At 45.2% G+C, this 24,979-nt stretch overlaps 1 protein-coding gene across 1 annotated transcript in view; it reads left to right on the top strand.

Moving 5' to 3' along the window:
* The window catches only part of SLC25A20 (solute carrier family 25 member 20), a 34,473-nt gene that overhangs the window by 766 nt on the left and 8,728 nt on the right, over positions 1 to 24,979 (top strand). The window contains exons 2-4 of the mRNA XM_069473621.1: positions 4,511 to 4,603; positions 11,862 to 11,989; positions 22,948 to 23,038. Of these exons, the coding sequence (XP_069329722.1) occupies positions 4,511 to 4,603; positions 11,862 to 11,989; positions 22,948 to 23,038 (312 nt within the window). The remainder of the gene's footprint in view (positions 1 to 4,510; positions 4,604 to 11,861; positions 11,990 to 22,947; positions 23,039 to 24,979) is intronic.

The following is a 24,979-nucleotide window of genomic DNA, read 5'->3' as shown; positions in this document are numbered from 1 at the left end:
TGATTGAACCCCTTCCGAGGAAAGCAGGTGACCAGCTTTGCCCAAGGCCAGGTAGATTCTTAGAACTCCCGTGGGCAAACTGAGGGTCTGAGAGAAATGAAAGCGCTGTCATCAGCGCTTGTGCCCTGGGCTTCCTCACATCATCCCATAGCTCTTCTGCTTGCAACACCTTCAGCAAGGCCTTGCTTAGAGACCAAAGTCCATGGCCTGTGGCTTAGCATTCGAAGCTTCATCCTAGTTTTCTAACCTTATTTCTGGACACAGGTTTGAAGGAAATTGACAAGTCATGACCAGGGTGGGCCTGTGGGGAGCAGATGTGAGTCTTAAAGGATTGGAAGCCCGTGGGGGGAATGGGGGGCACCTGGTTAGGGTGTTGGATCAGGTTTCCTCCACAGGGAAATAGTTTCGAGGGCACTTCCTCTTTCAGGTTTGGGCAGCAGGCTCTTTGCTGCCTTTCATTCAAGAGAGGAGCTTCCCTAAGGTAGAGCTCATGCTGGGGTCATTCTATAGCAAGACTAGGATTAAAATAGCTGGGCTGGTTAGATCATTGTGCAACATGAAATCAGATGTTTATTTAGCTAATGGTTAATGTTGTGTGTGTTAGTGCTTCCCATCTGATGGTCATTCCAAACAGCACTGTCTAATAAGGGACAATAGTCTGGTTTCTCTTCGTACTCTTGGTCCATACAGGCAGAGATCTTGTGAGTTCTAGGTATCTGGGGCTTCTTTTTAAATAAAACTAAAACCTTTATTTGCTTCTTTATACAAATATTGCTCCTACCTCCATATCCTTTTATCCTTAGTATCACTTCTAAGAAGGGCCAGATGAGCTCTGTATAAGTGACTGAAATGCTCACTGGCATATTCAACAACCAAAAAGCCTCTTTTTAGCTTAATCCAAAACCACAAATTGCTGACGGTTGTCTTTGTGGTCTTAAGAGAGCTAGGTGAACTCTAGTCAAAGCCTGACCTTGAGGTGATTTCTGAGGTCCAAGGTGACTGAGCTGTGGCCAGGAACTGTAACAATTTAGAGTTGGGGCTTTGAAAGGCTCTATGGAAGGCGATATTAGGGCAGACATTGAAGTGCTAGCTGAGTTCTCACTGGAGGAGTAGGTAGAACCAGCTAATTTGGCATGGGGAAGGCAGGAATGAGGCAGGTATGGGCTTGCAAATCGGGATCAGGTTGTAAAATAAGATCAACTGTGGGAGACTTTAATGCTCTTGCTGGTTTGGATGGCTGATGTCATGATGAGACAGGTATAAACTCACAAAAAGGTATCAGTCAGAAATTTTGATCCATTTCTCTCTCCCTACTAACTAGAGGAGGTTGTGCCTGACCATGGAGGATCTGAAGGCCAACATAAGGGATTTTGAATGTAAAGCAGTGGTAGCCTCTGGGTATTTCTATTGTTGTGTCCCATAAACCCTTTTTTTTTTTTTTGAGATAGAGTCTCACTCTGTTGCCCGGGCTAGATGCCCTGGGATCAGCCGATCTCACAGCAACCTCAAACTCCTGGGCTCAAGCAATCCTACTGCCTCAGCCTCCTGAGTAGCTGGGACTACAGGCATGTGCACCATGCCCAGCTAATTTTTTCTATATATTTTTAGTTGTCCAGCTAATTTCTTTCTATTTTTAGTAGAGACAGGGATCTCGCTCTTGCTCAGGCTGGTCTCGAACTCCTGACCTTGAGCAATCCTCCTGCCTCAGCCTCCCAGAGTGCTAGGATTACAGGCGTGAGCCACCATGCCTGGCCAGAATTTTTCATTCTTGTATTTGTTAGGGCCTTATATGCCATGCCAAGGAAGTTATTCTTTAGGTGACAGAGGTGACATGCAAGTTTAAGGGGTTTATGGGGCCAGGTGCCGTGGCTCATGCCTATAATCCTAGCACTTGGGAGACCGAGGCGGGCAGATCGTTTGAGCTCAGGAGTTTGAGACCAGCCTGAGCAAGATTGAGACCCCGTCTCTACTAAAAAACAAATAGAAAGAAATTAGCTGGACAACTAAAAATATATAGAAAAAATTAGCCGGGCTTGGTGGTGCATGCCAGTAGTCCCAGCTACTTGGGAGGCTAAGGCAGAAGGATTGCTTAAGCCCAGGAATTTGAGATTGCACAGAGTGACACTCTGTCTCAAAAAAAAAAAAAAAAGAAAAAGAAAAGTTCTAAAATGCCTGTAATACTAGCACTTTGGGGGGATGAGGCAGGAAGATCGCTTGAAGCCAGGAGTCCAAGACCAGCCTGGGCAACACAGTGAGACTCTGTTTCTAAAAAATAAAATAACGTAAAACATAAAATAAAATAAATCAGCCAGGTGTGGTGGTGCCCACCTATAGTCCTAGCAACTGGGGAGGCTAAGGCTGCATTGAGGCTGCATTGAGGCTGCATTGAGCTATGATTGCACTCCAGCCTGGGTAACAGAGTGAGATGCTGTCTCTAAAAATAAAAATAAATAAGTAAAAGAAATAGAGAAACAACATGGTGAAAATGGTGTTTTGGAAAGGTTAGTGTGATGGCAACCTTGAGAAGAATTTGGAAGCAGAAGAATAGTAAGCAGGAAGAATAGCCAGGAGAAAGACTGCAGAAGTAATTGGGTATATCAGTTATCTCTTGAAGTTTAACAACTTACCCCAAAACTTAGTGGCTGAAAACAACAATAAACATTCATTAATTCTTACCGTCCATGAGTAAGGATTTCAGAAGCAGCTTAGATTGGTGGTCTAGCTCAGGGTCTCATGAGGTTGTATTTAATCTGTTGGCTGACATCTAGAATATATACAGAACACTCACAACTCAATAATAAAAAAATAGGCAAAGGATTTAAATAGACATTTCTCTAAAGAAGATGTACAAATGGGCCAATAAATACATGAAAAGATGTTCAACATTATTATCCATCATAGAAATGCAAATGAAAATCATAATGAGATATTACTTCATACTCATTATAATGTCTATAATCAAAAAGACAGATAATAACAAGTGTTGATAAGGATGTGGAGAAATTGGAACCCTCCTACACTGCTTGTGGGAGTGTAAAATCGTGAAGCCACTTTGGAAAACAGTCTGGTTGTTCCTCAAAAGGTTAAAGAGAGTTAACATATGACACAGAAATTCTACTCATAAATACCTGTAATGGTTAATTTTATGTGTCAACTTGACTAGGCCACAGGGTACTCAGATAATTATTCTGAGGGTGAGAGTGTTTTTTTTTGAAGAGTCTCGCTCTGTCACGCTGGCTAGAGTGAAGTGGCATCATCGTAGCTTACTGCAATCTCAAATTCCTGGGCCCAAGCAATCCTCTTGCCTCAGCCTCCTGAGTAGCTGGGACTATAGGTGTGCGCCACCACGCCCAGCTAATTTTTTCTTTTTTTCTTTTTTTCTTTTAGTAGAGACAGGGTCTCGCCATTGCTCAGGCTGGTCTCAAACTCCTGAGCTCAAGTGATCCTCCTGGCCTTGTGAGGGTGCTTTGGATATTAACATTTGAATCCATAGACTGAATAAAGCAAATTGCCCTCTCTAATGTGAGTGGGCCTCATCCAATCAGTTGAAGGCCTGAATGGAACAAAAAGCTGAGGCTCCCCTGCAAGTAAGAGGGAATTCCTCCTGCCTGACTGCTTGAGCTGGGACATCAGTCATTTCCTGCTTCAGACTCAAACTGAAACATTAGCACTTCTTGGTTCTCGAGCTTGCTGACTGCAGATCTTGGGACTTTTCAGCCTCCATAATATGGTGTGAGCCAATTCCTCATAATAAGTTTCTTGAAATAGAAATATATATGTGTATGTTTTTGTGTGTTTATACATATGTATGTATATATACATACATACTCTGTTGGTTTTGTTTCTCTGGAGAATTCTGATGAATATGATACTCAAGAGAATTGAAAACATATATCCACACAAAAGCTTGTACACAAATGTTTATGTCAGCATTATCAATAATAATAAAAAAGTGGAGACCAGCCTGGGCGACATAGCGAAACCTAGTCTCTACAAAAAATAAAAAAAATTAGCTGGGCATTATGGTATGTTAGTGTGTGCCCATAGTCCCAGCTACTTGGAGGCTGAGGCAGGAGGATTGCTTGAGCCCAGGAGTTGGAGGCTGCAATGAGCTCTGATGATGCTGTTGCACTCTAGCCAGGGTGACAGAGCAAGACTGGGGTTCAAATTAAAAGAAAAGGAAAAAACACAAATGTCCATCAATTGATGAATGGATATATAAAATGTACTATATTCGTATAATGGGATAGTATTTGCCAATAAAAAGAATGAAGCAGTAATGAGGTGAAAGAGAAGTCTGAATCCAGCAGGTTCAGTGAATGCCAAAGACAGGTATGTACACAGGTACAGATTTCCCTTTTCAGTTTGGCAGACAATTGCTGCTGATAGGCAGGTGTTTGTTTTGTTTTGGATTGGTTTGGGTATTTTGGTGTTTTTGCCTGGGTTTGAGCCAGGGATGATAGGCAGTTTTGATTCTGGAAGGTGACTGTACTTTAACTTCTGGTTTTAGGTCCGACTGCAGACTCAGCCACCAAGTTTGCCTGGACAGCCTCCCATGTACTCTGGGACCTTTGACTGTTTTCGGAAGACTCTTACTAGAGAGGTATGGTATCTGGTGCTGGGCATTCCTCTTACTCAGAAAAACACATTCACGGAGTTGGTTTGTTACCCTCCCAGGGGTATAGGCTAACTTTGTGTGGTTCTGCTGGAGGTGTAACCCACAGCTGTGACTCTCTTACTTACTGTGCCACCCTGTGCGCTCCTATTGTCATCTGCTCTGGAGCCTTTTGTATTTCCAGCTACTGTTTTATACAGATGACTGAAGCTAATAAAATGTCTTTTAGAAGGTAGAATTTAGACCACAGAGAATTAGTGAGAAATAATTGGAGACATGAAGTAGAAGAAAATGTACATCTGGATGAATCAGTTTGATAGGGATCCATCTCAGAAGTGCATGTGAAGTCTGGAGGAAAAGTCAGCCAGTTTTAGAAAACTGAGAGAGGCTGTCAGAGTTTCCCAACCCCTAGACAGGGACACTAAACTGGTTTGAAGTTATTTGATGACATAACTTTTCAGATTTTTTTTAATAGTGAAAACATGATTTTTTAAAAGCATTAAGTATTAGTGATATTTATTACTCATTCATTAACGCATGTCTAAAAAGACCTCAATAACTTTTTTTTGTTTGTTTGGCACTCTGTTTCCCTGAATAGAGTGCCATGGTGTCAGTCTAGCTCACAGCAACCTCGAACTTAAACTCCTGGGCTCAAGAGATCCTCCTGCCTCAGCCCCCCAAGTAGCTGGGACTATAGGCATGTGCCATGATGCCCGGCTAATTTTTCTATTTTTAGTAGAACTGGGGTCTTGCTCTTGCTCAGGCTGGTCTTGAACTCCTGAGCTCAAGTGATCCTCCCATCTCAGCCTCCCAGAGTGCTAGGATTATAGCCGTGAACCACCACGGCTGGCCTCCCTTAAGAATTTTTTTCTTCCTTTGCTTCCTAAAATATAACTCTCATACAAATAAGCACTCTATTAAATATGTAGACTTTAAAAAATATACAGAAACTGAGAAGTAGGTATCACCTAGGTAAAAAGGGGGTGATGGTAAGTGTTGGACTCAGCCTTGGACAATTTGTTACCAGGATTCCGGCAGAACTCAGATGTGGGAGGAAGATCGTTAGGTGGAGCCCACCCAACCCCCCTTGAATGAGGTGGTACTGCCCTTTTTTCTTTAAGACCCTCCTCCTTACATCTCCGATGCCCAGGGAGGAGTCTGATCAGGGTCTATTGGAGGCTGTGGGCTTCAGATCTGCTCAAAGTTCCCTGCCCTTATGGAAGAAGGCAAGTTTACCTGCCTCTTGGTCAACAAATGTTATTGAGTACCAGTCTAGGGATGAGCAATGTGTTGAGTACTGGGAACTTGGTGATAGTGGTTTATATAAACCCAACTCCTTGAAGAGTTGGATAGGCGTCCTTTCTGGTATTTGTGCATGTCCGGGGTTTTGCTGTGCCAGGCTCAGCTTTCTGCTTTCTGGAGCTGCTGGGCAGAGGTCTAGGTTATGCTGCATAGAGCTGGATGGGCCATTCTAGTGGAAGGAAGATTGGGCTTGGCCTCTCAGGACCTGGGCATCCTTTTCAGCCCACATTGGGAGCTGTGGGAGGGACGTTGAAAGGACTTTGTCACATGCTGCTATTCAGATCTCTGTCCTTTTCCTGTTTATTGCCTTTGTATTTTGTGGTTGGCGTCTACCTATAGCCTGTAGCAGTGTTAGGCCTTTGCAGGAATCAGGAATAATTCTGACATGTTCAGTTGTACCCCTTTGGTTGTGAATAGATGTGGATAGCCATGGTCTGCAGCAAGGCAGGTTCTTTGACCTGTGTCTGTGGAGCCCTCCCAGAATGCAGCACCCTGATTCTCCTGCAACTCTGTAAAGAGCAACTTTAATTTCTTTTTTTTTTCTGGAGACAGGGTCTCACTCTGTTGCCCGGGATAGAGTGCAATGGCATCATCGTAGCTCACTGTAACCTCACAATCCTGGGCTGAAGTGATCCTCCTGCCTCAGCCTCCCAACTAGCTGGGACTACAGGTGTGTGCCACTGCACTTGGCTAATTTTTCTATTTTTTGGTAGAGATGGGGTATTGCTCTTGCTCAGGTTGGTCTTAAACTCCCAACCTCAAGTGATCTTCCTGCCTCAGTCTCCCAAGGTGCCAGGATTACAGGCATGAGCCACTGTGCTCAGCCCCAACATTTTTTTTTTTTTTTTTTGAGACAGAGTCTTGCTCTTTTGACCTGGCCAGAGTGCCGTGGCATCAGCCTAGCTCACAGCAACCTCAAACTCCTGGACTCAAGCAGTTTTCCTGTGTCAGCCTCCAGAGTAGCTGGGACTACAGGCGAGCATCACCAGGCCTGGCTAATTTTTTCTATTTTTAGTAGAAATGGGGTCTCAGTCTTGCTCAGGTTGGTCTCCAACTCCCGAGCTCAAGCTATCCTCCTGCCTCAGCCTCCCAGAGTGCTAGGATTATAGGCGTGAGCCACCACACCCAGCCCCAACATTTTTGTTTGTTTAAAATTAATTTTTTGAGATGAGGTCTTTCTCTGTTGCCCAGGCTAGTCTCGAACTCCTGGGCTCAAGCAATCCTCCTTTCTCAGCCTCCTGAGTAGCTGGGATTAGAGGCTTACACATTCTGCTTTTAAAAATTATTTTGTATTAAAGTGATATAGGGGCCAGGCACAGTGGCTCACGCCTATAATCCTAGCACTCTGGGAGGCCGAGGCGGGAGGATCGCTCAAGGTCAGGAGTTCAAGACTAGCCTGAGCAAGAGTGAGACTCTGTCTCTACTAAAAATAGAAAGAAATTAGCTGGACAACTAAAAATATATAGAAAAAATTAGCCAGGCATGGTGGCGCATGCCTGTAGTCCCAGCTACTCGGGAGGCTGAGGCAGGAGGATTGCTTGAGCCCAGGAGTTTGAGGTTGCTGTGAGCTAGGCTGACGCCACAGCACCCTAGCCCAGGCCACAGAGCAAGACTCTGTCTCAAAAAAAATAAAAATAAAAAAAAATAAATAAGAGCTCTCTTTTTTTGTTGTTGAGATAGAGTCTTGCTCTGTGGCAGGGGCTAGAGTGCTATGGTGTCAGCCCAGCTCAAGCAACCTCAAACTCCTGGGCTCAAGCTATTCTCTTGCCTCAGCCTCCTGAGTACCTGGGACTACAGGCGTGTGCCACCATGTCCAGGTAAGTTTTTATATTTTTAGTAGAGACGAGGTTTCACTCTTGCTCAGGCTGGTCTCAAACTCCTGAACTCAAATGATCCTCCCTCCTTGGCCTCCCAGAGTGCTAGGATTACAGGCGTGAGCCATTGCACCTGGCCTTAAAAACTTTCTTTGTCCATACTACCCAAAGCATTCTACAAATTCTATGATTTGATGCAACCCTCATCAAAATACCAGTGACATTCTTCACAGAAATAGAAAAAATAATCTTAAAATTTCTATGGGGAAAAAAAGTTTATATGGAAACACAAAAGACCCAGAGAAAGGCCGGGCGCGGTGGCTCATGCCTGTAATCCTAGCACTCTGGGAGGCCGAGGTGGGCGGATCGTTTGAGCTCAGGAGTTCGAGACCAGCCTGAGCAAGAGCGAGACCCCATCTCTACTAAAAATAGAAAGAAATTATATGGACAGCTAAAAATATATAGAGAAAAAATTAGCCGGGCATGGTGGTGCATGCCTGTAGTCCCAGCTACTCGGGAGGCTGAGACAGGAGGATCGCTTGAGCTCAGGAGTTTGAGGTTGCTGTGAGCTAGACTAATGCCACGGCACTCACTCTAGCCCAGGCAACAGAGTGAGACTCTGTCTAAAAAAAAAAAAAAAAAAAAAAAAAGACCCAGAGTAGCCAAAGCTGTCTTGAAGAAAAAGAACAAAACTGGAGGAATCACATTACCTGAGTTCAAATTATGCTATACACGTGTAGTAATCAAAACAGCATGGTACTGGCATAAAAACAGACACATAGGCCAGGTGCAGTGGCTTATGCCTATAATAATAGCATCCTGGGAGACCAAGGTAGGAGTGTTTCTTGAGGCCAGGAGTTCAAGACCAGCCTGAGCAAGAGCAAAACCCCCTTCTCTATTAAAAATAGAGACTCAGTCTCTACAAAAAATAGAAAAATCAGCAGGATGTGGTAGCATGTGCCTGTAGTCTCAGCTACTCGGGAGGCTGAGGCAGGAGGATCACTTGAGCCCAGGAGTTTGAGGTTGCAGTGAGCCATGGTGATGCCACTTCACTGTAGCTGAGGCGACAGAGCGAGACAACAACATAAAAACCCAAAAAACAGATACATAGACAATGGAACAAAATAGAGAACCCAAAAATGAATCCACACATCTAAAGTGAACTTATCTTCGACAAAAGTGCCAAGAACATACAGTGGGGAAAGGACAGTCTTTAATAAATGGTGCTGGGAAAACTGGATATCTATATGCAGAAGAATGAAACTAGACCCTTATCTCTTCCCATATACAAAAATCAAATCAAAATGGATTGAAGACTTAAATCTAAGACATAAAACCACTGAAAGAAAACATTGGGAAAATGCTTCAGGCATTGGTTTGGGCAAGGACTTCTTGAGTAATACCCCCGTTTGGGCAAGGACTTCTTGAGTAATACCCCCATAGCACAGGCTACCAAAGCAAAATTGGACAGATGGGATCACATCAAGCTAAAAAGCTTTTTCATAGCAAAGGCAACAGTCAACAAAGTGAAGAGACAACCCACAGAATGGGAGAAAATATTTGCAAACCACCTATCTGACAGGGTTAAAATGGCTTTTAACAAAAAGGCAATAATGAATGCTGGCAAGAATGTGGAGAAAGGGGAACCCTGGTACACAGTTGGTGGGAATGTAAATTAGTACAACCACTGAGGAAAACAGTATAGAAGTTCCTTATAAAACAGAGAATAGAAAAAGACACAGACACAAAGAGCCCATATGAAGATGGAGGCAGAGAATAGAGTTATGTTGCCACAAAGCCAAGAAACACCTGGAGCCCCTAGGAGACAGAAAAGGCTAGCATCACCTTTTGACAGGACAAACTCACAGACTGATGGACCTGACTCTAATGAGTGAAGAAAGTCGTGGTGAGCTGGTGGCATATATTTTCTCATTTCTGGAGGAACTTGGCAGCAGATTTTAAAGGAACGAGAACCATGAGAAGCAACTGCTATTTCCACCAATAAAGAAACCAGGAAGAAACCTTTATTGCAGTTCCCACCAGGAAACAAGAACAAAATGTCCATGTTCCTAAGAAAATCCATCAAGGAAGGCAAGAAAGGTCACAAAAATTATGAGCTTGTTTTATAGAACTGGAATAGTACTGAGCAGGCAGAAAAGGGATGCGTAGCTCTCCTCCACATCTGCCAGACCACAATCCAAGAAGTCAGATAAAGCCAGTCTAGCAGAGAAGAAAAAAACCACAAACCACCTTCCATTATCATTTCGCAACAACTGCTTTGTTCTCTATAACCCCATCAAAAAGCTCAAGCCATAGACTGGGCACAGTGGCTCACGCCTGTAGTCCTAGCACTCTGGGAGGCTGGGGCGGGAGGATCTCATGAACTCAGGAGTTCTAAACCAGCCTGAGCAAGAGTGAGACCCCGTCTTATATATTAAGAAAATAAACAGATAAAATAAAAAATAGATTAAAAAAATAAAAGTAAAAACGAAGTCACTCATCCTAGAGGCTGGCATTCCTTCTTTCTTTCTTTCCTTTTTTTTTTTTTTTTTTTTGGAGACAGAGTCTCACTCTGTTGCCTGGGCTAGAGTGCCATGGCATCAGCCTAGCTCACAGCAACCTCAAACTCCTGGGCTTGAGCGATCCTCCTGCCTCAGCCTCCCGAGTAGCTGGGACTACAGGCATGCGCCACCATGCCCGGCTAATTTTTTCTATGTATATTTTTAGCTGTCCATATAATTTCTTTCTGTTTTTAGTAGAGACGGGGTCTCGTTCTTGCTCAGGGTGGTCTTGAACTCCTGAGCTCAAAAATCCGCCCGCCTTGGCCTCCCAGAGTGCTAGGATTACAGGCGCGAGCCACCGCTTTTTTTTCTTTTATGCTGTGTCCTTTCCTCCCTTGGAAAGTAAAATGAACTTCTTGCTTCAAAACCTAAAAAACAAACAAAAAAACCTGAAAATATAACTACCATATGACCCAGCAATCTCACTGCTAGGTATATGTACAAAGGACGGAAATTCAATATATCAAAAAAATATCTGCCCTCCCATGTTTATTGCAGCATAATTCACAATAGCCAAGATATGGAATCAACCTAAGTGTCCATCAATGGATGAATGGATAAAGAAATTGTGGTACTTATACACAATGGACTATTATATGGCTACAAAAAGAATGAAATCCTGCCATTTGAAACAACATAGATGGAACTGGAGAACATTATGTTAAGTGAAATAAGCTAAGCACAGAAAGACAAATCTCACATGTTCTCATTTATATGTGGGAGCTAAATATTAAAACCAATTGATCTCATGGAGACAGAGAGTAGGATGATGGTTACCAGAGTCTGAGGAAGATAGTGGGGAGTGGGGAATAAAGAGTGGACGGTTAATGGGTGCAAAAATATAGTTAGATAGTTAGATATAATGAACAATATTTGATAGTACAACAAAGTGACTATAATCAACAATAAGTTAGGGTATACTTTAAAATAAAAGAGTGGAGGGCCGGGCGTGGTGGCTCACGCCTGTAATCCTAGCACTCTGGGAGGCCGAGGCAGGAGGATCGCTTGAGGTCAGGAGTTCAAGACCAGCCTGAGCAAGAGTGAGACCCCCGTCTCTACTGAAAAATAGAAAGAAATTATCTGGACAACTAAAAATATACAGAAAAAAATTAGCCAGGCATGGTGGCACATGCCTGTAGTCCCAGCGACTCGGGAGGCTGAGGCAGAAGGATTGCTTAAGCCCAGGAGTTTGAGGTTGCTGTGAGCTAGGCTGATGCCATGGCACTCTAGCCAGGGCAAAAGAGCGAGACTCTGTCTCCAAAAAAAAAAAAAAAAAAGAGGAATTGGAATGTTCCTAACACAAAGAAATGTTAAAAACCTGAGGTGATGGATACCCCAAATACGGTGATTTGATTAATTTACATGGTATGTCTGTATAAAAATACTACATGTACCCTGTAAGTATATATTAATACAACTATTATGTACCCATAATAATTTAAAATTTAAAAAAATTCTCCTTGCTTTGACAGGAGGTAAAGAAAGGAAGCCACACATTGCTTCCCTGTTTCAGTGATATAAAGGGTGATGGTGTCTGTAAACAGCTTCTGCTTCTGTGATTCCTTGCAGGGCATCATGGGGCTATATCGGGGCATGGCCGCCCCTATCATTGGGGTCACCCCCATGTTTGCTGTGTGCTTCTTTGGGTTTGGTTTGGGGAAGAGACTACAACAGAAACACCCAGAGGATGAGCTCAGGTGAGTACTTATAGGACTGAAGCACTTCTTCTGCCTGGTATTGTGTCATGGGTTAAAGAAAGAACCTTTGCCCCCATAATATGCTGAAATAAAAAAAAAAAAAAAAAGCTTGCCGAACAGGAAATGGCTGTCCTCCTGGGCCCCCAAGGTTGACTCCTGGGAGTCCCATATGAAGGAAGTACTTGAGTTTCCTTTGCCCTGTGAAACAAAAGGGAAAAAGAAGAAACAAACAAACAAAAGCCCCCCCCCCATCCCCTTACCAGGTTGTCATAATTTCTTTTATGAGATAGGATCGATTACTGGGAAATTAGTAATACCAACTCCATAGGGCTGTTGAGAGGTCTGAATACTAAAATGTCATGGGCAGTAGTACCTGGTGCTGCAGTAATAACAGCAACAGCCTTGTTTTCCATCACCTGGTTGAGAGAAGAGTAGCTTCCAACTTTTGTTTTACTTCATTTTTATGACATGATTATAATAATTTCAGATATTGGTTTCTCTGTTAAAGTGAAATTAGTGTGTGTGTGGGTTTTTTTTAGTAAGCCTTAACAAGTTGGATTTGGGTATGAAGAGGCAGCTGAGTCAGAATTATAGCTCAAAATTTACAAAGCGATTAATAGTTCATAGTATAGGATGACAACCCCCGGGAGGGGCTACAGGCAGCACAGGACCCACAGAGGCTGGCCCACCTTGGGATCCAGGAGCTCACAGGAGGAAGCCCAGGATGTCACAGGGTTATATTCTGTTACCACTTCAGGCCATAGCAGGCTGAGTGAGGGTCTGGGATGTAGACAGAGGTGCTTGTGATATGAAATTCCATTTCTGGAGTTCTTGTAAACTGCCACAGGTGGCCCCAAATGTGGCTGGTAAGGGGTTGTTTTGAAGCTGCATTTGACTGTTGGTAGTTCACGTATCCCATAGACAAATGTACTCTGCTAGCGGCCTGGTCTTTTAGCATATGTTCCGGTTCACAGCTGTACCAGAACCATGGATGACCCCAGTGGAGTCATGCCTTAGTACTTTTAGTTCCTGCAGTTGTTTGATCCGGTTCCCCTAGGCCCTCGGAACAAGGAACCAGAGACCAAGGTTGTAAACGGCAAAGGAGGTAATTTGCTAGCTTGAGCTAGGGTCCAGGTCCCAGAGCACCAACTCAGTGGCCTCTCCATGGACAAGGACCCCGCCTTGTGGTACAAGGTGAGTTTTTATACTCTCTGCTGTTTACAAGACTCTGGTCTCTGGTTTAGAGAGATATTGGGAAACACACGCCTTACACAAGCTATTCACACACTGATTATGTCTTGCCCTTTTTTTATCTAATTGGTCGGTGGGAGCCCCGGGGCTCCTAGTCCTTTATCAGGAAGTAACTTGTGGTCGCCTCCCTGGGGCCTTGTTTTTTTTAATTTTCCTGAAGCCTGTTATGCCAAGCTAAGCATCAGGCAAGCCATGGATACAGAAGCTGAAATAGGCTGTTAGCCCTTTATAATATTTTCTAGTTCTACATTCCCCCCCTTTTTCTTGTCCTTACGAGCATTTTTGCTTGTACATGGGGTCCCGTATTTTTTTTAATTTTAAGCAGGAATCATGGCTTAGCCTCTGATATTGTTGTCGTAGTACCATTAATTGTACGGTATTGACCCGTTTTTTAATAAAGGTGACTAATTTATTTAGAATATATGGTCCAAAAGTGAGCATGAGTAGAAGCACAATTAAAGGTCCTAATAAGGTGGAGAGTAAAGTAGTCAGCCAAGGGGAGCTATTGAACTATGACTTAAACTATTTTTTTTTTTTGGTTTGGGCTCCCGCCTTCGTTTTGCTAGTCTTTTTTTAACTTTAGCCATGGATTTTTTTTATTATCCTGATATGGTCAGCATAAAAACAGTATTATTATTTTTTTTTTAAAGCTGCACATAGTCCTCCTTGTTGGAGAAACATTAGATCTAACCTCCTCCGATTCTGCAACACCACCTCAGACAATGAGGTTAGTGATTTTTTTAGATGGGAGATAGATTTTTTAATTCTGGCTATGTCTTTATTTATAGCAGCCCTTAAACTATTGAACCCCCTATGTTGCACTGCTAAGGCCAAGATATCTGTCTCTGCTCTTATTGCTCCCAGACCAAAAAGGGTGGCCAGGGTTATTGTTGTAAATGGTTTTCTTTTTATTTTAGTCATTTTAATGTTTTCCGCGCCTTTCATCCATGTAGCATACATGTCATCTTTCTGGTGGTAAATAATTTTAGGAAACACTAGTACCATGATGTAGAATTTTTCTGACTCATTAAATAAGACAGACAGGCTGAGGCACGGAGTCAGGCCTGTTTTGGAGCAAACTCACTATCTATTGAGTGTCGGGACCACCTATTTTGTTCCTCCAGTCCAGCTTATAGACAGGTGGACTTCGGCACAAAACTGTGCATGGCTAGGGGGCACCTTTTTTACACAGGTTCCGCTCCCAGTGACTGCCTGAAGTGTTGCCCCGGGCCTTTGCGGTCTCATGTGTAGGACCTGGGGGCCTCTTTTCCTGAACGGTTAAAGGGAGGTATTTATTTTTATTGTTTTGTAGAAAGGGGGTCTGATATAGCATAACTAACAAGCTTTTGTGGCGCTGGGATTAGAGCGGTTTAATGTCTCATATGCTGCTGTCAGTATTTTTCATAAGGGATCTCCTAATTCCTTAGCTCTGGGGGTTACTTTGGGGGTCGCTCTGGGGGTCCTTGAAAATGAAAGTGGGGCTACAGTTGGGTGTGGGCGGTTTTGTTCTTTTTTTAGCACCCCCAAAATGTTAGAACTGGTTTCTCTCAGCACTGGATTGGGCCCTACAGCGCCCAAGATGGGAGAAACCCTTAGTTTAAATTGTATTACAGTGCCCTGCCCCCTCCAGTGGCAGTCATAGAGAGTTAATCCCCAGTATAGTCCCGAGACTCACCGTCTGTCCTTTTTTTCTTTATCTGTGAATCTTACACGTATCAGGTTACAGTCAGAGGCATACTTGGTTCATGAGCATGGCCGGACATAAGACATTTTGATGAAAAGAGGTTGTACCTGCCATTTTTACTCTCCGTCATTGGTGGTTATACACCTATATGCTGCATAGTAGAGAGACTCGATCCCCCCACACGTGCGTCTTATTTTTTCTATTTCAAATCCTGGACATGCATAAAACCTATTTTTATTTAACTCTATCCGGGCCTGACGTTGGGTATATTGATATTTATAGCTCAATCTCTGCTGCTTAGGGTCGTCCTGTAGATTGTCCATGCCTGGCAATTATTTTAAGTTGAAATACAGGTCCGGCCACCAAGTATTTAGTGGGACCGTTCCTGAAGTCTTATTATAAACTTCATGGGTTTTTAAGTTAGTGATTTCCCAGGTGAGGTGATAGGGCATGTGGGGATTTGGGTCAGTCATTATTTTTTCTATAAGTGTTATGAATATTATAGTCACCACAACTATTTTTAGTCCGTGTATGTCTATCATTGGTCCTGCGACAGTCTGGTTGTCACACGAGTCAGTCTGGTCTTCAGTGGATTTTCTGGATCTGCCAAGGCTCTCCACTGATCCTGCTGCTGCTCTCGCTCGTCCTTGTTGGCAGGTCTTACGTGGGACCCAGGTCACCACTTCGTCAATCTTTAGGGCAGTGGGGGTAACAAGAATAGTCTGAAAAGGTCCCTTCTACCTGGGCTCTAGGGTTTTGCTATTATGCCATTTTATCCATACCCAGTCTGTTAATCTTTTTTCCCTCCTGTCCGGTGACTTGATAAATGGCCCGGAGGGCAGGCCAGATCTGGCCCTGAACCCGTCGCAGGGCCTGTACAGCCTGTAACACTTTTTTTAGGGTTTTCAGACAGAGTCCCAGATTTTATTTTTGGTATTACTGGTGGAGGAGCACCGTATATTATCTCAAAGGGGTTAGGCCTAAATGGTAGGGGGTGTTCCGGGCTCGGAATAGGGAGAAGGGAAGGAGGGTCACCCAGTCCCCGCCAGTCTCCAAAACCAATTTAGTCAAAGTCTCCTTTAGGATTCTGTTTATTTTTTCTACCTGCCCTGAGCTCTGGGGATTATATGTACAATGTAATTTTCAATCTGCCCCCAGAGCCTGGGCGAGTCTTTGACTAACTTGACTTGTGAAAGCTGGCCCATTGTCAGATCCTATGTTTTCCGGCAACCCATATCTGGGAACTATTTTTTTAAATATTTTTTTTTTGCCATTATTAAAGCAGTTTCCCCTTTTGTAGGGAAAGTCTTTATTTACCCTGAGAAAGTGTTTACCATGACCAGCAAGTACTTGTATCTATATTTTCCTGGTCTTACCTCCGTAAAATTTATTTTTAAAAATAATCCTGGCTGCCTCCCTGTTCCCTGGTACCTGCATGGGTCCTTCTGATTCTCCCCGGCTGCATGACCTGGCAGACATGACAGTTCTTGACAATGTTTTCTGCTGTCTTCCCTTGTTTGAAGGGGAATCTGATTTGAATCTGAGTTGTGCAGTGTCTAGAAACTGCAACATCTTTTTCTTGCCAAGATGCATTGTCTGGTGCAAGTGTCCTAGTAGGTGACTCCCCAAAGTTTCAGGAACTATCAGGCGGTGCTCTCTATCTTGGAACCAGCCGTCTTTATCCCGCGTCGCCCTCAGTTTTTCTCTGGCCTAGTCCATGTCCGTACTGGAATAGTCCGGTAGAGGGGGTATCTCTCCCATCCCCGGGGGCGGCAGGCTCAAGTGTAGGACATCTGTCGGTGTAGGTCTTTCTGCAGCCCTCTTGGCCTCGGCGTCCGCGGCCCGGTTGTCTCGAGCTTTTAGGGAGTCTCCCTTCTGGTGTCCCGGAGTGTAGACTACAGCCACTGCCTGTGTCCTTCCTGGACAAAGCTGCTTCCGTCCGTGAACCAGGTCAGGTCACTGTTCGCAAGAGGGCGGTCTTGCAGGTCTTTTTGGGCCATCTGGGTCTCTGCCGGGATTTCAAGGCAGCTATGTTCGGGCGTTGCCAGCTCAGGATCTGGCAGGAGCGTGGCTGGGTTCAGGATGGCAGGAGCCCGGAACTCGATGCGAGGAGCATCCAGCAGAAGTCCCTGGTAGTGAGTCGGCCTCGCATTTGTAATCCACCGTCCTGGCGGCTGCTTCAGGATCCCCTCTATGGCGTGAGGGGTGGTAATCTGCAGATGCTGACCCAGGGTGAGCTTGTCGGAGTCTTTGACCAGCAAAGCAGCAGCTGTGATGATCCGCAGGCACGCCGGCCATCCTGCTACCCCTGTCTCGGCCTAGGCTTCAGGAAATTTTGGGCTTCAGGAAATTTTCGAAGCCAGTGTTCAATCTCTATTTCCTGATGAATTTGCATAGGCTGGTATAGTCAGTATTTATTTACCTGGGCCAGAGTCAGGACTTGAGTAACCTGAGGGCTGCTGATAAGGTTTCTCTCTGCATCAGTTATTATTATTCCTTTGTCTTTAAAATGAATTCGGGCCCCTAGCTTTGTGAGTAAGTCTCTTCTTAGCAAGGGGGTGGGGCACTCCGGAATGACCATAAAAGCATGGCTCACTTGCCCTGAGCTCAGGTCCAGTTTTCGCCGGGTAGTCCACCGGTAGGGCCTAGTTTCGGTCGCCCCCTGCACCCAACTAATTTTGTTGGACAATTTTTTGTTGGTTTTAGTAATTACTGAATGTTCTGCCCCTGTGTCTACCAGGAAACTAACCGGGATCTCCTCCACATCTAAGGTTACCCTGCGCTCGGGGAGGGGAGCCAAACCCCATCTTTCCTATTTACTATCTTCTCCTTGCCCCGCAAGTAAAATTTTCTTAGGCGACGCTTTTTTCCCTGGGCCTCCCTTTTTCTCTGGGCATTTCTTAGCCCAATGCCACCTCTCCTTGCAGTAGGCACACTGATTCTTTTCTATCCTACCCCTACTGGAGCGGCCTTTTTTTTTTTTTTATATCGGGGGCTGCCTGGTTCACAAAGGCCATCATTATTGCTGCCTTACTCCCTTCTGCAGTAGGATCCATAGGCGTATACTGCCTAAAGGCTTCTATTAGCTTTTCTAAATAGGCCGCAGGGCTCTCCTCCGGCCCCTGGCGAACATCTCTTACCTTAGCCAAATTTGTCAGCTTTCGTGCCGCTGCTCGGAGACTGGCCATTAGAGTCTGGCAGTAGACCTGGAGACGCTCCCTACCTTCAGCCTCGTTGTAGTCCCAGGGGGTCGTTCGAGTGGAAACGCTCGGTCTATGATCTCTGGATTAGTGGTGGGTCTGCTGTCATCTCCTGGAACCAGTTTCTGTGTTTCTCCCTGAATTTTTTTCCTTTTTTTCGGTAGTGAAAAGAACTTTTAGTAGTTGTTGACAATCGTCCCAGGTGGGCTGGTGAGTGAACAAAACAGAATCTAAGAGGTTAATCAGATCTTTAGGGTTCTCTGAGAAGTTGGCATTTTGAGACTTTTAATTATATAAATCACTAGTCGAGAAAGGCCAATATTGGTAAGTTTGCTCCCCGTTTGCTTGTGGGGGCCCTGTTGCACGCAGAGGGAGAGCCATTACTGGTTCTGGGTTTGGCATCTTAGTAGCCCACTGCCGGGTCCCATATGGCACTCCATCCACTGAAGGGGCTGCAGCGGCTGGGGCTGAGGCCGCAGCGGGGTTATAAGGGGGAGGGGGAGTCCACTTCTGGTCTATTAGGTAAGGATATGGAGTGGAATCCGGAAGAATGGGGGGCGAGTCCGAGGGTCCTGATTTGAACTCTCCCTCTTTTTTTTTTTTTTTTTTTGGCCTCCTTTGCTATCATGATTTTGCTGTGTCCTACTGAGGGCAGGATCTTTTTTTTTTTTTTTTTTTTAACCCAGGTGGGGGAACGGGTTGGGTGGGGGAACGCCCCCCCCCACGACGCACCCGTGCGATGCGGCGGGGGACAGCGCGGCGCCGCCAGTCTCCCCGGGGGTGGCCACGACGCCCGCCGCAGCCGCACCCGGGGCGATCCACGGGAAGGACCCGGCTCGCATCCAGAGTCGCCGCCGCTGCTGGGCCCCTGGTGCCAGGGGCCCCGCCGCCGCGGTAGACCGGGACCCGACCCCCCCCACCGCACCCCGTCGCCCTCATCTCCTTCCCTCCCCAGCCCCGCCTGACCAGGGGGCCACGCGGCGGCAGGGCAGGGAGGAGAGAGGGAGAGGGGGAGAGAGCGTGAGCAAGCGGGAAGGGAGGCAAGGGGGCCCTCCCCCGCGCGGAATCTAATGGGCTAGTGCCTGCATGGGGATTCCGAGCTAAGTCCTGCCAGACAATGATATATGGAATCTGGTTAGGATGGCCATGAAGCCCTTTGTTAAAGACTATTTTTTTTTCACTTTGCAGATAATGCCAAGGTCAAATGTTCCCTCTTGAGGCCATCCAACCCCAAAGGTTGGCCAGACTCACAAAATTTTATACTTGCCTTTCCTGATTTTTTTTTTTTTACAGAGAGGTTATGAGCCCGATCCCGGACTTCCTTAAAATGATCTATGAGAATAGACAGAGGTGTTGTCTGTGTCTGTTCCATGCTTGCAAGGGGGCGGGGAAAAGGGGGTTTCTCTCAGTTGTCCACCTGGCTGTGTCCCTCGCGGGAACTTAGGCACGTCTTGGCTAAGGTGTACCCGTATAAACCCCGGGCCTGGTCACTCCTGTTTAGGGGAGTGAATCACCGTTATGTCGTACGACGCCGCCACAGACTCGCAGGTTAGGACCCACTCAGATTCCGTAGCTGTCACCGTGGAACCTCATACAGTCACACTCCATTCACTCAGACAGACAGACTTTACACAGGAGGGTTAATACGGAGCCACGCTAGGACTCCTACCACAATCCAGTAGAAAAGGGTAAAGGCACACTTCTGTGGGGGTTTCCAAGATGGAGGTGTAACAGCGTATAGACCGATATCAAACACCAGAGCTAATGAACTAAGGAGGATAAGTTGCAACCAAAAAGCAGTACTTCCAGAGACCGAGGGGATCATTGAAAGGATGGCTTTAAGAGACGGGGTTCTGCGGCCCCGCTCGAGTCTGGGCAGGGCGTAGGGAGCTGGGAAGCGGCGAGGGCGCCAGGAGTGCAGCTGAGGAGGAGAAGGAGAAGAAGGTACAGGGCAAGAAAATCGATTAGTCCACCCTTGTTTGCTCCCCCTGGAACAAAAAGAGCATCCAGCTCTGTTGGTAGTCTCAGAGTCTCTGGGACCTGGAATCGTTTCTCTGCACATCAGTTCAAGTTTACGGTCCTATGAATGAAGAAGAAACATAAAACACGGACAAAAGCGACAAGGCGAGTGACAAACTGGCGACAAGACAACAATACGGATCGACAACCACGACAAGACGTTCTACAAATCCCTAGGCAAACTCGGTTTCCTTGACCCTTACTGGGCCCGCGCCAGAAACCTACTGAGGGGGCAAGGGACATCTCCCTACGCTCCCGACCAGTGACCCTCCAGCGCATCTGCCTAGGCCTTCTGCTGGTCTCTTTCCAGAGACTAGTTACCTGCACCGTACGGGTTTTCAGAGTTTCAACTCCTCCTCAGGTCTGGGTTCCGCTCTGGGGGTTTTGGGATCCTGGACGAGCCCCCAAAATGTTTGATCCGGTTCCCCTAGACCCTCGGAACAAGGAAGCAGAGACCAAGGTTGTAAATGGCAAAGGAGTTTATTTGCTAGCTTGAGCTAGGGTCCAGGTTCCAGAGCACCAACTCAGTGGCCTCTCCATGGACAAGGACCCCGCCTTGTGGTACAAGGTGAGTTTTTATACTCTCTGCTGTTTACAAGACTCTGGTCTCTGGTTTAGAGAGATATTGGGAAACACATGCCTTACACAAGCTGTTCGCACACTGATTATGCCTTGCCCTTTTTTTATCTAATTGGTCGGTGGGAGCCCCGGGGCTCCTAGTCCTTTATCAGGAAGTAACTTGTGGTCGCCTCCCTGGGGCCTTGTTTTTTTTAATTTTCCTGAAGCCTGTTATGCCAAGCTAAGCATCAAGCAAGCAAGCCATGGATACAGAAGCTGAAATAGGCTGTTAGCCCTTTATAATATTTTCTAGTTCTACACAGTCACATTAGTACTCAGAGAAACACCCTACCTGCCTGAACAAAGATTAAGACACTCAGGACCCTACTCCAATAATCCTGTCAGCCCTGCTACATTCACCTCCCTGTAGCAGTGTTTGGGGATGATATGGAAAGGAGCATTACCAAAGGCCTTGGGGTGGAAGCCCAGAAAGGTCCAGCTCTCACAAGTGCCTTCCTGGGATGTGGGTGGGGAGTGGGAGAATAGGCCAAGCAGTTATAGAGTATCCACATGGTGCCCTGTGCACACATAGAAATCTCATTTGAGGAAAGTCCCCAGTCCTGGGAGATGAGGTATGCCCAGCCAAGGGTTGGGCATCCTGGGAAAAATGGAGCATGTTGTTCTCATAGGGAGAATTTAGTTGCTGAGAAGACTCCTCAGGGACATCAGTATGAAGTGGGATCGTGAAGCTGGATAGTATGAAAACAAGTCTCTTTTTTTTTTTTTTTTGCCAAGACAGAGTCTTGCTCTGTTGCCCAGGTTAGAGTGTCGTGGCGTCAGCCTAGCTCACAGCAACCTCAAACTCCTGAGCTCAAGCTATTCTCTTGCCTCAGCCTCCTGAGTAGCTGGGACTACAGGCATGTACCACCACACCTGGCTAATTTTTGCTATTTTTAGTGGAGACCGGGTCTCACTCTTACTCAGGCTGGTCTTGAACTCCTGAATTCAGGCGATCCTCCCACCTCAGCCTCCCAGAGTGCTAGGATTACAGGCGTGAGCCACCGCGGCTGCCGTGAAATCAAGTCTCTTGACTGTTAAACAGTTAGTCTGTATGCTTGGCTGTGTGCCTGAGGTAGACTAATAAGCCCTGCCTGGGGTGAGTGCATGGAAAAGTAGGGCTGTTGAAACTAGTGCCCCGCCTGAGGGGAAGGATCTATAGTACGTGTCCCCCTACTCCCATTTGGCATCTGTTCCTCACTTCTTGAGCTCCTTGTTGGGTGGGACTGGCTTGAAGGCTCACTTGTCAGAGGCCTGGAGTCAAGAGGGGCCTGAGGCTTAGACTAGTATGTGAAGTTTTTCAGCAACATTTACTAAGTCATGGGGACTTTGTTGAAATGTTGACTGTGACTTTGTGCTCCATTGCTCTAGACTATGCTGGTATTGCTAATCCCAGAAAGAAAAGGAGATGCCAGAGGTGGCACAGACAGCTGTGGGTGATACACAGTAGGAGCTTCAGATTGCTCCTCATACTCAGTATTGTTCATTCTGTGGGGGTCAGAGTGAGGACCCATACATCTGGCCACTGGGGGACCATTTCCTGCACAGGGGCCACAAGACCTGTCATGCCCGCCTGGATATCATCCCTGTCTGGTCCTTTCTGAGCATCTTATGGCACATTCCTTACAGCTGGCCAAGCTACCCCTCAGCCTATGGAGATGGCCACAGCCATTCTCCCTGGCCTTAAAGATTGACTTTTGGCTTAGAGTGTTCTCAGGCCCTTGGGGATCTAGGGGAAGTAAGATTAGAAGGGAACTGGGGGGTGACTGAGGTTCAGATCTTGGGTTAGAGGCTTTCCCCCCGACCCAGCATTTTACATATGGGGAATCAAGGATCAAAAAGACCTAGAAACTTGTCCACAGTCACTGTGCACAGCAGGCTCGGGGGTGAAAACCGTGTTTTGCTATAAAGCTTCTCCCATGGGTGAGGGATTCTGAGTGCCCACCTCATGTGGGTGGGCCTTGTGACCAGCCTCCTATTGCTCTTGGAACTAAAACCCTTGCTCTGGGAAATTTGATATCAGAATATACCTAGAACTTGGCTTTAATGCGAAATCTGATTTGTGGCTGGGGCTTCTGCCCAGTCCAAGTGCTTATTTTTTCTTACAAAACCATCTTCTTTGCTGGGAATGCCTCTGTCCTCAGCAGTTAGTCACAAGTGCTTGCTTCTGGTTTTTGTTTTCAATGCAGCTATCCCCAACTGTTTGCAGCTGGGATGTTATCTGGTGTATTCACCACAGGAATCATGACTCCTGGAGAACGGATCAAGTGCTTGTTACAGGTAAGGGTATGGTCTGGGGGAAGGTGGCTAGCTTTTTCCATTTAGTGTACAATTTTGTGTGCATGTTTGTCCTTTCACCCTTTATAAAGGCTTCAGGTCAGGTGTTCAAAACAGTTTCAAGGTTTTCAGGAACATAGAAGCAATCACAGTAGAATCAAGAACAAGGACAGTATAACAAACCAACCAAAATGTCACACCTGTGACACATCAGCCCAGACCTACCCACCCTTATTAGCAGCCACTTCAGGAACTGTCAAAGGTAAGTCATGCCTCATCAGAGGTAGAAGGGAGGCTGCTCCTGCCCAAGATGTTGTGTGTCTTTATCAATTGTCCAAAAGCTTAGAGCCTGTAGAGTGTACTTCATTTTTATAATTTTCTAATTTTAAGATTTATAGCCAGATGTAGTGGCTCATACCTATAATCCCAGCGACTTGGGAGGCTAAGGTGGGAGGATTGTTTGAGTCCAGAAATTATAGTGAGACCCATCACTAAAATAAATAAATAAATTAATTAATTAAAAATTAATAAAAAAGAATGTTATATAAATGGAATCATACATCATATGCAATGCAAACTTTTCAGATTGCCTTTTTCCTTTTTTTTTTTTTTTTTTGAGACAGTCTTGGTTTGTCACCCCAGTTAGAGTACAGAGGCATCATCATAGTTCCCTGTAATCCTCCTGCCTCAGCCTCCTGAGTAGCTGGAACTACAGGCACATGCCACTGCGCCCAGCTAATTTTTCTATTTTTAGTAGAGCTGAGGTCTCGCTCTTGCTCAGGCTGGTCTCAAACTCCTGATCTTAAGCAATCCTCCCACCTTGGCCTCCCAGAATGCTAGGATTACAGGTGTGAACCACTGCACCCAGCCTTGGATTGTTTTTTTTAATTCAATATAATTTTCTGAAGATTCATTCAGATTGTTGCATATATGACTGATTCATTCATTTCATTTTTATTGAAATGGGATCGCATGGTGTTACTCAGGCTGGTCTTGAATTCTGGGTTCAAGTGATCCTCCAGCCTCAGCTTCCTGAGTAGTTGGGATTACAGGTGTACGTCACTTTGCCCAGCTATTTTTATTGCTGAACAGTAGTCATGGTGTGGATGTATCACAGTTTAAGCATTCCTCTATTGAAGGGCATCTGTGTTGTTTCTGGTTTGGAGCTATTAGGAATAAAGATGCTATAATAAACATTTGCATACAGAGATTTTTTTGTGAGAAAATAAATCTTCATTTCTCTGGGATAAATGCCCAGAAGTGTAATTGCTGGATTGTATGGTAGTTGCATACTTAGTTATTAAAGAAACTACCAAACTGTGTTCTAAGGTGGCTATACTATTTTACTTTTCCATCAGCAACGTATGAATGATCTGGTTTCACTGCATCTTCACCAACATTTGGTATTGTCTTTAATTTTAGCCATTCTGGTAGGTGTTCCTCCTCTTCTATTTTCTAACAGATATTATATAGAATTGGTGTTAATTCTTCTTTAAACATTTGGTAGACTTCTCCAGTGAAACCACCTAGGCTTAGAGATTTTTGGGGAGGAGTTTTTAAATTATTAATTCAATTATCTTAAATGATTTATTTCCTATTAGGTACATTGTAGCTGTTTGTGTTTTTTGTTTTTTCATCTTAGTTGTTAAATTTGTGTCTGTAGAGTTGTTTATAGTATTCCCTTTTTATCCTTTTGATGTCTGCAGGGTCTGTGATATCTCCTGTTTTATTCCTGGTATTGATCATTTGTGACTTCTCTCTTTTCTTTCAGCTCACTAAAGGTTTGTCAATTGTATTGATCTTTTCAAAGTAACAGCTTTTTGATTTATTGATTTCCCCTATTGTTTTTAATTTCATTGGTTGTGTTCTTTTTTTTTTTTTCTTTGAGATGGTCTCATTTTGTCACCCCAGCTAGAGTGCAGTGGTGTCATAATAGCTCACTGC

This window comes from Eulemur rufifrons, chromosome 7 (assembly GCF_041146395.1).
Source record: "Eulemur rufifrons isolate Redbay chromosome 7, OSU_ERuf_1, whole genome shotgun sequence".
NCBI lineage: Eukaryota > Metazoa > Chordata > Mammalia > Primates > Lemuridae > Eulemur > Eulemur rufifrons.
This window is presented reverse-complemented; position numbering and strand designations above follow the sequence as displayed.